The 11038-nt window shown below is 50.4% G+C and overlaps 7 protein-coding genes across 7 annotated transcripts; 3 read left to right on the top strand and 4 right to left on the bottom strand.

Moving 5' to 3' along the window:
* Nucleotides 1-34: 34 nt before the first annotated feature.
* Nucleotides 35-739, bottom strand: EI90DRAFT_2928499 (flavin reductase like domain-containing protein; the record flags this gene model as incomplete). Its single annotated transcript, XM_039054964.1, has 1 exon — nt 35-739. The coding sequence occupies one exon, from the start codon at nt 737-739 to the stop codon at nt 35-37; it is 705 nt and encodes a 234-aa protein (XP_038913320.1).
* Nucleotides 740-772: 33 nt separating this feature from the next.
* EI90DRAFT_3068048 (uncharacterized protein) lies at nt 773-1313 on the top strand (the record flags this gene model as incomplete). Its single annotated transcript, XM_039061069.1, has 2 exons — nt 773-1204; nt 1276-1313. A coding segment is annotated over exon 1 (253 nt), but the record flags the coding sequence as incomplete, so codon positions are not given.
* Nucleotides 1314-3471: 2158 nt separating this feature from the next.
* EI90DRAFT_3068044 (uncharacterized protein) lies at nt 3472-4204 on the bottom strand. Its single transcript, XM_039061068.1, has one exon. The coding sequence runs from the start codon at nt 3836-3838 to the stop codon at nt 3665-3667; it is 174 nt and encodes a 57-aa protein (XP_038913318.1). The 5' UTR covers nt 3839-4204; the 3' UTR covers nt 3472-3664.
* A 1062-nt stretch (nt 4205-5266) lies between these two features.
* EI90DRAFT_1818086 (uncharacterized protein) lies at nt 5267-7233 on the top strand. The gene is made up of 3 exons (XM_039052223.1): nt 5267-5681; nt 5764-5832; nt 5912-7233. Exons 1-3 carry the CDS (start codon nt 5570-5572, stop codon nt 7102-7104), a joined length of 1374 nt encoding a protein of 457 aa, XP_038913317.1. The 5' UTR covers nt 5267-5569; the 3' UTR covers nt 7105-7233.
* Nucleotides 7234-7332: 99 nt separating this feature from the next.
* Nucleotides 7333-8321, bottom strand: EI90DRAFT_1818467 (uncharacterized protein). Its single transcript, XM_039052224.1, has 5 exons — nt 8295-8321; nt 8048-8222; nt 7839-7993; nt 7743-7766; nt 7333-7690 (listed from the first exon to the last, which is right to left on the bottom strand). The coding sequence occupies exons 2-5, from the start codon at nt 8135-8137 to the stop codon at nt 7561-7563; spliced, it is 399 nt and encodes a 132-aa protein (XP_038913316.1). The 5' UTR covers nt 8138-8222; nt 8295-8321; the 3' UTR covers nt 7333-7560.
* On the bottom strand, nt 8163-9409 carry EI90DRAFT_3068027 (uncharacterized protein). The gene is made up of 6 exons (XM_039061067.1): nt 9296-9409; nt 9166-9235; nt 9004-9106; nt 8636-8703; nt 8295-8574; nt 8163-8222 (listed from the first exon to the last, which is right to left on the bottom strand). Exons 3-5 carry the CDS (start codon nt 9005-9007, stop codon nt 8380-8382), a joined length of 267 nt encoding a protein of 88 aa, XP_038913315.1. The 5' UTR covers nt 9008-9106; nt 9166-9235; nt 9296-9409; the 3' UTR covers nt 8163-8222; nt 8295-8379.
* Nucleotides 8921-9621, top strand: EI90DRAFT_1818590 (uncharacterized protein). The gene is made up of 2 exons (XM_039052225.1): nt 8921-9202; nt 9258-9621. The coding sequence occupies exons 1-2, from the start codon at nt 9020-9022 to the stop codon at nt 9540-9542; spliced, it is 468 nt and encodes a 155-aa protein (XP_038913314.1). The 5' UTR covers nt 8921-9019; the 3' UTR covers nt 9543-9621.
* The last annotated feature ends 1417 nt before the right edge of the window (nt 9622-11038 follow it).

Raw genomic sequence — 11038 nt, 5'->3', positions numbered from 1 at the left:
GCCATGAACGGCATTCACCAGATTAAAATGGCCATCACGAGGAAGGACTGTTCGTGGATGGCTCTATAGTGGAGTATCGACGACCATAATATACTAACGGAAGACGATCATCGCTGGCATCGTTATCCTCGACTCGCATGACCCGAGCAATAAAAAGCTCCGAGTTTACATCTGGAGTCTCTTCTGCAGCTTCAGAACAGGAGTACAGTTCCGAGGAACTAATACCGTACGACGTCAGCGCTTCACCATATAACGGTAGCGATGTGAGCAATGCGCAGGACAATGCACCAATACATCCCGAGAGTATCGGTATTCCCTCCTTTGAGAGCACGTAGCGCGTGTCCGAGAATGGTTTAGGGTGGAGATCTGCGCGAGAAAACTTTATGGCAGTATCGGTTTGCGACGCGCTAAGAATGTTAATGATGAGGTGGGGAACGGATGAGGTGTTGCATGGGTCTGGTTTCCTAATGGAGTCCGCCGAGCGAGAGGGAAGTCGAAGGGAAAAGGCAACAATAGGGAGCGGATGGAGGGAGATTGACGTGAACGAGGAGAGCGTTGCACCATGATACAAAGGGACGTCCTCTGAGCCTTCCTTATGGTGGAGTCTAGGGTAAGGAGCAGTGAGGACGGCAACAGGCTGTGCCGAATGCCTAAGGACCTCTTTTAGGCGGGCTTGAAGTGTCCAAGTTCGCCGGGCGGACGTGTGTTGCAGACGATTGAACGTCTGAAAACGCAACATGCGTCTGTTGGCTTCGTGAGCGTGGCGGTGCCGGTGGGCCGATCCCGACCAAGGACTCGAGCCGTGAAGCAAGCCCTAGGCAGGTTACAGCAAGTCCATTAGGAGGGTCTGTGCATTTTGCACGGCATGGTCGAACCAATGGCGATGTCGAGGTCCGAGCTTCCTCTTGATCTCCTGCCGCGCATTGTCAGCTTCCTCGATTCGCCCCACGACATCTATCAGCTCTGCTTGGTGTGCCGGAAGTTTGTGTTCTACTGCAGGGAAGCACTATACGATGGCTCTCGCTTCAGGTGCTGCAAGCCAGATTTCGGGTCTCGCACGGATGATTATCGTCGAGTTGGTGCTGCCTCACCTGGGTCCGCAACCCCTATGATGCTGAGTTGATTCCGGCCTATTTTTAGTTTGCTAAATTATTGGGAACGCTTGGGCGCTTCCCCTATCTCTCTGCGCATGTGGAGGAATTTGGTATGTCCTCGGAGCCCCTGCGCGCCACCGAATTGGTCACTTAATGCTGGTGTGCGACTTTGATCCTACAGTCTTCCCCGCGTTCAATGCCGCGCATGAGCGATACAACGAGCTTTTGGAATCTGCGCTGCTCAATTGCGCCAACGCTAGCTCTTTCCGCTGGCGGGCATCCGAGCCTATGCCGACCCCTGTGTTGCGGAGTTTGGTGTGCCTACCGGAGCTGCGGGTCCTAGATATCAAATTAGGGGGTTTGGGGCCTCAAGTGTTTTCTCAGACTCTGGGTTGCATACATTTTTTAGAGGGGGTTAGACTCAGAGATATTTCAGAGGAGTTGATACCACACATCCTTCCTTGGGTCCGACGTTTGTCACCAACTCTGCGCTCGCTGACGATTGAGGCTAGTATTCCTACAGGAGTGCGTTTAATGGTGCTTATTCCTGTTTTAGAATGCCGTATCCTTAGATAACAAGTCACTGCAAGAACTTCACCTGCCTCAACTTCGAAGCTTAATGCTGAGCAACTGCCCTGAAATCAGCACGGAAACCATATACTGCCTCCTACTTTGTGCTACTGAAATAGAGCAGTTGTACCTTAATTTGACTGCACTGGTGAGCAGATTCGCATTGGAATTGGGTTGGGCGGAGACGTATTTTTCATGGTTTCTACGTCCAGAGCATTTCAAAATTGGTGAATCTCCTCAAGGAAAATCCCACACCCCGCTTTACTCGACTACGAAAGGTCTCCTTACCATATGAGCCTACATTGGCTTATTGGCTCCACGTACAAGAATTATTGACCCATAGTCCAATCGAAGTATTCCATATAATACAGAGCACTGTCGTCCCCATGTCAACTATTGTCCCATTCCCTCTCGCTCAGCATGGACCTGCTCGACACCGATACCGAGCAGATATCCTTTCGCATATGACCCCTCCGCCTCCTTTATCTCTCGCCTCTCGACGTCGAAAATACCCTCTTCACTTACGTGTTCGAGATTCCTTCACAAACAGCTATTTCCATGCATTTGGAGGTTCCACTCCACCGCCTCGTCCTATCTCGGTAGAACTTGATGATGGTTTTGTGCGGCGCTTCGTCCATCTCCACGGTGAAACACTCAGTATCATCTGGGTTGTTGGGATGGACATATCCGAGAGCTCTCTAAATATCCTCAGATCCTCATGTCCGAACATCGAGAGGATAAGGGCGAATGATATTGAGGAGGAATTTCAGAAAAAATAATCAATGATTGGAGGCGAAAACGTGTAATATTTGTAGTACCCAGTACTCCTCGGCTGTTACTGTAATACATGTGTAATGGGATCTTTCTAGTGGGCTTGATAGTGTTTTCCTCACGTAATGTCGGAAATCGGGGTAACGTAGTTTTCCGACGATAAATTGACGCAAATATCATGTGAACGCGCACTAGATTATTTGTATTGGCCGGAGTTGACCGACGTCCTGTATCGGGGGTTTGACCCCGGTTGAATAAACCCTGCATTGAAGAGGCAATTTGCCGCGTCTCTCCACTCTTTAGCCCTCCCACCTGGTGTAGTCCCTAGGCGAAGAGGCATTTCACGCAATGGCATCGTCAAATGGGGATCAGTACCGTGCAGAATTGTCAACTTGGTTAGATCAGGCGGTGAGGACGGTGCGGGAAGACACTCAGTAGTAAGCATGTTCGGGTTGTGTTGACAAATGCGCTGACGACGCGCTCATATCGTTCCTGTCTGATACGCATGCGCTTCCCTCGCTCTTGCGCGTGGAATTGCTTTTACTACGCGACTTCACGTCATGCGAAACACGTTACAAAATCCTAGTCTCGAAAGCGAGTTCTTTGTTCCATTTTGGAGGAAATATTTTGCATTTGGACAGAGGAACCCTTTCACGACCGTGAGCTCACGATATCATCGCTTCGGCTTCGGGGCGCCGATCTCACTTAGACGCGGGCGAATTAGATTCTCCTCACCACTTTCGTCGTAGTTAGTTTCCTTCCAGTGCTATCTTTTTGGTATGTTATTGGAAGGCTATTCTCTTTTACCGATGAACAGAGCACCTGAATTTGCATGATGGGATCTAGTGCTTTTGGGGTGCTCGTGCTTTCGTCCTTCACATTCATCGCCTTGGTATCGGCCGCGTCGGCTGCCGCCTGGGTCCTCTCGATTGCAGGTGAGTAATTGCCACGCCCCTGGCATCAATCTTGTCACTTCGTAGGACCTAGCTTTTCTGAAATGCTCAGGTGTTGACTTGGCTCAGTCTTGAGCCTTGGGGGTGCTCGCTTTGTCTTGGCCGCCATGCTTTCATGATTTCTTGGTGACCTATCGTTGATTCGTCCTGAACTGGGGACTTGATCCTTCCTGTATCCTTTTTGTAACCGTTTCGCTGACTGCTTGTGTCCCCCCCCCTCTCTTTCCTCACAAATCGTTCCAGCATTAGGGCTGTTCGCCGTTTTAGGAGGATCTTTCACCATTTGCTTCTTCCTTTCCTCGTCCGCCTACGCTGCATTCCTTCAGTATCGGCTTTTCTCGCACATACTTGATTCAGCAAATCATGGCGGCACGAAGGGTGCAATTTGGCAATGGGCACAAGAAACCTACACCCGACTCGGTCTTCCACGATCACCGCCATCACCGCCATCACCTACCTCGGCGGCAGCGCCCTCATATCAGGAGTTCATCGCGGCAGAGCTGAAGACTGCAGAAAAATGGAAAGCTGCCAATGGTTATTGATGTAGACTTACTAAGTCGCAATTGGAGGGTTTTGGGATTATGCTATTCGTCAACATTTCCTATATCAGGTCTGCTGAGTGGCGGGCCCCCGCTGAACCGCGTGGCCTCGAGTGATTTTTGGCTCGCAAATGTGGCTGACTAGGCCTGTATTAGTTATAAGTGATCCCACTAAACCTGATTTGTATTGTATTCACACTACTGTGCGCATCTCGGCATTGTCACCTCCACCTCAAAATATGCCATTCTCCTCCAACCTTCGAACGTTGACCTCATCGACCAGCATATCGTTCAGGCTGTCTTTCCTGATACGCTAGTTTTTTGTCGGAGCGCGCGGAGACTTCCGATCATATAAAAGCATGGCTGGTTCCCACCTTCGTTTCTCCAACTTTCCCTCTCCCCCTATGTTTCGTTTACGCCTCCGTTTAGTTTTAGCGCAGTCCGCTGAAGGAATGAAGGTTGCTATGGGCTGGGCGTGGCCTATTGCAATTTTTGGCCGTCAGTTTAGGTTGTGATCGTGGAGAGCGTGTTCCCAACTATAGTGAGACCTCCCAATCGTGAGACCCCTTGTGCGCGCAGCAGCCTGGATCCAGCCTCTTTTCTGAGTCTCCAGATTTGCTGACAGTGCTAAACTGTCCCAACTTCACTCCATGATGGATTACTGGCCCCTTACGCCCCTATCGCCTTGATCTCAGGATAAGGTCGCAGTTACAGGATTATCTAGCGGGCACATAAGGTGAGGTGTTTCCCTGTCAAATTTCCGCGTCTCGGTACAGCTCCGCCTCGTTTACGCGGGAATTGGTGCCCATGTTTTGAAAACCCATCTGTCCGCTCCCACTTGCCCGCACGGAACACAGTTTCAGACGTGAGGGGCGGTCATCAAGCTCCGAATAAGAAATGGGGTGTGAGCGTGTTGGCCGCGCACGGGGTCAGGAGTAAACTTTTTCAATGAGATGCTGTGAGCGCTTATTCCTGTGGGGACATGGGGTTGAGCATAAGGAAATACGGCTCCACTCTCACCACTGAACAAAATCATCAGCGACTCGTCGCAGTTCCCTTACACCGTAGCCCATGACTGCTCGACACGTAAGATGCTCTACCATCCCCTCGGCGCAATTAAATTACTTAGGTTGTTGAGTGGCTGCCGCGCGGCCCCTCGGCGCAATTTTTTCACGGGCGGCAACAGCTTGGAAAGGAAACCAGACAACTGGACAGGTTGTTGAAGACGCAGTCTCGAACTACGTCAAGAGGGATAGTCGAGCTGAGCTGGATGCATAGATAGGCCCAGGCAGGATCCCAGCCTCTACTAAAGTAGAAGATAGGCGCTGAGAATTAGTCACTGATTTATTCGAATTGAGTGACGGACATGTCCTGAAGTATGTGTCGACAATTATCTGAGCTTGAGTGTAAGGGAGGGAACAAGCCATCGCGTATTCTCTCGGTAATGCCTTGGGCATGTTTATACACCCTATGCCGTTATACCCGATAAGCGCCAGTGCTGCTATTCGAATGAAGCGCGTCATATCTTTATAAGGCGCGAGAGGTCGGATCCCAAGCCCAGCTTCTCTGCTCTCACTTTCTGGGCTCGTCCGCACCTCTTCTGATCTGAAAATCCAAATGGAAGTCGAACACGGAATCATTGATGTTTCAACCTGTGCGTTTGCTCCAAATTTGGCCTTCACCCCCATTCAACGACTGCCGTCTCACTCGCACCCCCCCTCCAGTCCTACGGCCAACCCGATCGCATTACTCTGGTAAGTACCATTGCCCCTCCCAGGGCCCATTACATAGTGCTGACCACAGTTCTCCGTAATTTCGTTCCCGCTGTCCATCCAGACTCGATGAGCTTCCCAACGCATTTGGGGCTTAATAATCAAGCCCACTATGGGGGCGAAATGCTGCCAGGTATGGCCCGCCATCGTCGGGGATACTGGGTCGAACGTGGGACGCTGATGGCTTCATTTGCCGGACTTATCTAATGTAGGCGCTGGTGAAGCCCTGCCCAAGAAGAAAAGCCTTCCGTACACTTCTGACATCCACGGGAGCCAGCCGCCGTGGCATGCTGTTGTTCAAGCACCCTCTCTGGATACGGATGAAACCATGTCCACATACCAGAAAGGTCCCAATCCACTGTCTTCAATGTCGCCTGTTCTTATCAATGGGGAAAGCTGGTGTCAGTCTGAGCCCTTGGGTCTTCGGTCCTTTGATTCGCAACGTCTGGACTTGGGGGTGGCATCAGCTTACTACTCAATGAATTTCCCCCCATGGAATCAAACCGAGGCGCAGTGCTTGCCTGCCAAGCCTCCCGATACGCCTTTTTCGACCTCAGTTTCACCACAACTGTCAAGCATGAATGGCGAAACTCACGGGAGGCCTCACTTGCCCCGAATTTCCATCCAAACAAGCTTTGGTAACGCCAAAACTTTATCGGAACGAAAGGAAGGGGTTGGTTGTGATCTTTCCGGAGTATATCGTCAATCTTCTTCTCTGGTTTCCCCGGGCTTTGCTTTGGAGCTCACGGAATCCTCATCACCTTCCACCCTTGCCTTAGGGACCTATCGCGGGAAATCACTCCCTTGTGTTAATAAACCAATGGATTGGCATATGACCTTGGATGATTTCTCTTGGCTCGCGTCCGTGCTCTCTCCCAAGCGCCGTCCTAACAAGCGCGAACCCACTCCTTCGGGGACTTGCCGATTCTGCGATGTCATCTGCGCACGAGCCGGCAGCCTTCAACAACACGTCGTCTTCCAGCACCGTCAACGAATCGCCCGGAAATACATCGGGAACGATCACTATAATCAAGATTTGGCATTGGCGTTCACCGTCTTACAATTAGATGCGGATAGCGAGTATGAAGATATGTCAAACACAGACACCAATATGGGAGGCCGCAGGACCACCGAGGAAGCCACTGAGAGTGAGGTATTCCGCGCAGCTCTTGCAAACGGCCCCGTGACCTCGATGGCTTCATATCCACATCTGGTGGCTCGTTTCCACAGGTTCTGCATGGCCGAAAAGTGGAGAGGGGTCCATTGCAGTGCATGTGGGATGCTCGTTCAGAGGAAGCTGAATCTTAGTGAGCATCAAGCCAAATGCCCTGCCATCCTGGGATCTCAGGCAGCCAAACCCAAAGGGCCGGGCCGCAGCGTTCGTTCTGAAGATAACAACCAATGATGGTTTATGAAACCAGTGGATCGTAGTTCTCGTCCTTTGTCAAGCTGTCATACCATCAGCAAATGTACATTTCTGATGCTCAGCGTTCGGGGGGTGCGGGATCTCAATGACAGTATTCTCAGCAAATCCTATTGTTTCGGCTACAAGAGCATTTCAAATCCAGGATGAATATCATTTCGGTAAAGGTCTCTAAGGCACAGGTGGACAAGCGCCAATCACCACTTAAGGTTCCCATGATTCAGCTGTGCAGAGCCGAGCATGATGACGTTAATTGTTAACCTTCACTGTCACGGCGATTTGGTTCACGATTTCAATTTATTTCCCGCCTCTGCCGTTTCCGCAGTTGCATTCCGAACTTGGATGAACGTTGCCCACCGTCCAATCGCTTGGTCCAACTTGTCCTCCGGCAATTTAGCAAGTAAGAACCCATTTTCTAACACGTCAAAGGCTAGGATTTCAAAGTTCGCATATATCGTTTAAGTACTCTCCGCTAAGGTGAAATTTCGCTTGTGAAGGGGACCTGCCACGTAGACTTTCTGTTAGGTCATGGTCCAGTGTGAAGGCTCGCTTGTTAGGGCACATCCACCTATGAAGTATCATATGAACTACCGCAGCTAAAGAACGCCAAGGCCGCGTACCTGTTGCGCTGAGTAGTATCCTCGCTTAGGCACATAGAAGATTACCAATTGGGAATCATTGGTCGCAGAGTTAGTACGTAGAGATCAGTAGCATACCGAGCCAGGCTGTGCATACAGTCCCCACATGGACTATGACTCGAGTGATGGGCAAGATCCGACTCCATAGCGGGTGGACGCCATTTCCAATCCGCTCGGGCTACCCCTCTGTCTTGCTCAGTGATATCGACGCCGGAAAACTCGTTGGGCCAGTCAGCCGGGCGCTATGAATCCTCATGCTCAGGGGATCACAATTAATGTGAATTCACCTTTTGTTCGTGCTCGACAATTGTCTCAATACCCAGCCGTGTTTCTCGAAGTGCAGTTCGGATCAGAACATGCATGTTGGGGATCGTCATACCGTATTCACGAATCACTTCTGCTGTTGAGGATTGCGTACAACTTCAGTATACCCGCGTTCGTGGTTCCCATCGATAAGGACCTCTTCAGCCTTCGAAATTAGTCGTCAGCCCCGGCGGCCGCAGCTGGTGATGGCCGCATGGGAATCATTCTCACCCCAATGCTGCCTTCATACTTAATTCTCTGCCCAGCGTGCTGTCCATTGCAGCTTATCGGCGGTACGAATGTAGTACATCACCACTTACGAGGGTGGAATATCCGTCAGACTGCCGTATTCACATGAATATCGCTCAACTAGTGGGAATGCGGACTCCTTGCGCCCAACTGAATCGTCAACTACATAACGGCACCATGTGGTTCCAACACATGACTTGATGGCGCGAAGCGCTTTACCCACAAGCATGCCCACTTTGAAACCAGCTTCAATAAACTCGCTCTAATGAGCCGAGGGATTGATGACCCGATGTAGCGCTCGCAAAAATCTTTTTCCCACTTACCCATACATGGATCATATACTTCTTGCCTCTGCACTGCCTGAGGGGGAAAGAAGCGGATACCCAAATGACTTCGCATGCAGGCCATCTATCGGTGACTAGTCATCAGTGCGCCCAAGGTGATTCGAATAAGATGCGCGCTCACATTTCTTAACCTATGACTATGAGACCGTCAGGAGTAATTGATATGCGGGGAACGACCGAGAAGGCCCCTAATTAGTCCAGCTAAGGCCAATGGAACAAAACGGACCGTTTTGCTGGATGTTTGCGAGATATCTAAAACGATGGAGCCCATACTTCAGAGTCGATTGAACACCATCACGAAACGCGCCTACCTGTCATTTGTATCCTGGTTCTGATGATAGATGGACCCATTGTAAACTGGGGATGGACACGACGGAGCCCGCAACCATAGCATCCTTGTTCGTGCCAAGGGTCTTCATGACAGTTGGGAAATCCTTCAGCCACTTTATCCTAACAGGAACTCATCAATGTCGAACCTTGCGCATTGAAACGAGGCCGGGTGACGTTACTGTAAAAGTTCAGCGCGAGACGTTGGCAGAAGTTATTGTTCGTCTCTAAATCAGGTTCCTTGGACTCTGACTAGAAACCGATCCAAGAGTAGGATGAGCATTTGGGTCATCACTCATGTATCCCGCGTACCCTGAAAACATCCGTTTCCAATGAGATACACTCACCGCATCCGGTCCTGGCCTTTCAAGTTGACTTCGCTTTAAGGTCCCTGATGTTATCGACACTACCCTTGACGGCCTTGATAATATCTGCTTTCGTGACGTTCTTTAGAATATCGAGATACGAGATTTCCGGTGAACGACGGCTCGTGAGGCACCTAGCCTACGTGACCGTTGTCCGACGGTCCAAGTCGGCTCCATCCGTCTTCGGTAATTGACACCCGACATCACCCACCCGCCCCTTCCTTTCTCCGTCCAAACGATCTCTACATGTAAACTCGATGTGCAGTACTACAAGTAGAGGTGCCACGTGTAATAACTGCGCAGCGCGATACCTCAATTAGTGAGGTATCAGCTGCTAGCGCAAGTCCGGTCCTTATATACATCTTGTAATGACTCTACGCCACTGAGGTGAAACATGAGTGGTAAACAACAAGTGGAAAACAAAAGCGTGAAGACAAAGAGTCAAAGAGTTTGCTGCCGTTCGTGCCTCAAAGTGCCCCTCCCCTTCCCAAAGCGTGAATGTCCGGCCCGGGTGACTCCTTTGACCACCAGTGGTGTTGGGCTGCAACTTTTAACACTCCCCCACAGTCCAACGTCCACACATCCATTTAGGCCATGAACTCCATCCCAAGCATCAGGCAGAAGTGATCATGCTTTGCCTTGACTAAGGACTTCGTAAGTACGTCGGCCACCATATCATTTGTTCCAATGAGCTTCAGATCAACCATTCCATCTGCAACACATTCCCATATGAAGTGATACCTGACATCGATACTTTTGGTCACAGCATGATTGACGGGGTTTCGAGCGAGTAGGTTTGCAGCTTGGTTATCAATGTGTAATGTGGTTGAGCTGGGCATTCCTTCATGTAATTCCTCCAGGAGGCATCGAAGCTGTCAAAAACCCTGGATTGTAGGGGAAAATGCATGAGTCCGAATGCAGGCAGGGCTCAACTAGAGGGGATCCGAGAGCTCCGGTAGTGAACTGAAGCTTCTCCAGGAAGCCCGGTTCTGCTGGGTGGTACAAGAGGCTCTAAGAAGGATGCGGCCTCAGTGACTCAGAGGGAGCACTGTGCCTCCGTTACGTCTCAGTTAGTCCTTGTATTTCATGTGTCTGAGGTATCTTGTAGAAAGGGGTTGGGATTCACTCAGAGGGACTTGGGGTAACATTTTAGTCGAGATTAGAACTGGAGAAAACTACAGGTTCTAATCTACAGGTATTTATATGGAGGAATGGAAAGGACTTTAGTCAAAGTCTGAATGATAATAGAAAACACTGAAAGGTGCTGAATGATACCGAGAGGTACCAAAAGGTCCTGAACAATATCCTTTAACGGGGAACCAAGGTGTCGGGTCAAGGAGGGCGGAGTAAGAGGCTGGAGGATGAATGGAAACAAGAAATGGGTAAGAGGGGGTTAGCCGACTGAATGGAAAGAAGAAGATAGTCATGCTATAAATGGAAGGTGACTAATAAGTGATGACGTGAGTGGGGTCACCAAAGGATGCAGGTAGCTCCGAGGGTGGAGTTACATATCCGAAGGATGTTGGGTGACTCCAATAAATGAAATGGGTGGGGGAATGGTTTAGGGGTATATCACAGGATGTCGGAGATCTGTCAGGAGATTGGAGCAAATCCGGAGTCTCCGAATGTTCCGACTCGGGACCGAGCTTCTGGGATGGGAGTGGCCAAGGTTCGGTGTGCCGCAACCAGG

The sequence above is a fragment of the Cantharellus anzutake genome (genome assembly GCF_015039405.1).
Source record: "Cantharellus anzutake strain C23 chromosome Unknown EI90scaffold_42, whole genome shotgun sequence".
NCBI classification, from domain to species: Eukaryota; Fungi; Basidiomycota; class Agaricomycetes; order Cantharellales; family Hydnaceae; genus Cantharellus; species Cantharellus anzutake.
This window is presented reverse-complemented; position numbering and strand designations above follow the sequence as displayed.

Coding starts and splice junctions, on each gene's coding strand:
- EI90DRAFT_1818590 (XM_039052225.1), top strand. CDS start 9,020: ATGGACACGACGGAGCCCGCAACCATAGCATCCTTGTTCGTGCCAAGG. Junction 9,203..9,257: donor AGACGTTGGCAGAAGTTATT/GTTCGTCTCTAA, acceptor ATCCAAGAGTAG/GATGAGCATTTGGGTCATCA.
- EI90DRAFT_1818467 (XM_039052224.1), bottom strand. CDS start 8,137: ATGACGATCCCCAACATGCATGTTCTGATCCGAACTGCACTTCGAGAA. Junction 7,994..8,047: donor TTGTCGAGCACGAACAAAAG/GTGAATTCACAT, acceptor TAGCGCCCGGCT/GACTGGCCCAACGAGTTTTC. Junction 7,691..7,742: donor GATACTACTCAGCGCAACAG/GTACGCGGCCTT, acceptor GATACTTCATAG/GTGGATGTGCCCTAACAAGC.
- EI90DRAFT_3068044 (XM_039061068.1), bottom strand. CDS start 3,838: ATGGCGGTGATGGCGGTGATCGTGGAAGACCGAGTCGGGTGTAGGTTT.
- EI90DRAFT_3068027 (XM_039061067.1), bottom strand. Junction 8,575..8,635: donor AGTATATGATCCATGTATGG/GTAAGTGGGAAA, acceptor TCGGCTCATTAG/AGCGAGTTTATTGAAGCTGG.
- EI90DRAFT_1818086 (XM_039052223.1), top strand. CDS start 5,570: ATGTTTCAACCTGTGCGTTTGCTCCAAATTTGGCCTTCACCCCCATTC. Junction 5,682..5,763: donor AACCCGATCGCATTACTCTG/GTAAGTACCATT, acceptor CTGTCCATCCAG/ACTCGATGAGCTTCCCAACG. Junction 5,833..5,911: donor TGGGGGCGAAATGCTGCCAG/GTATGGCCCGCC, acceptor TATCTAATGTAG/GCGCTGGTGAAGCCCTGCCC.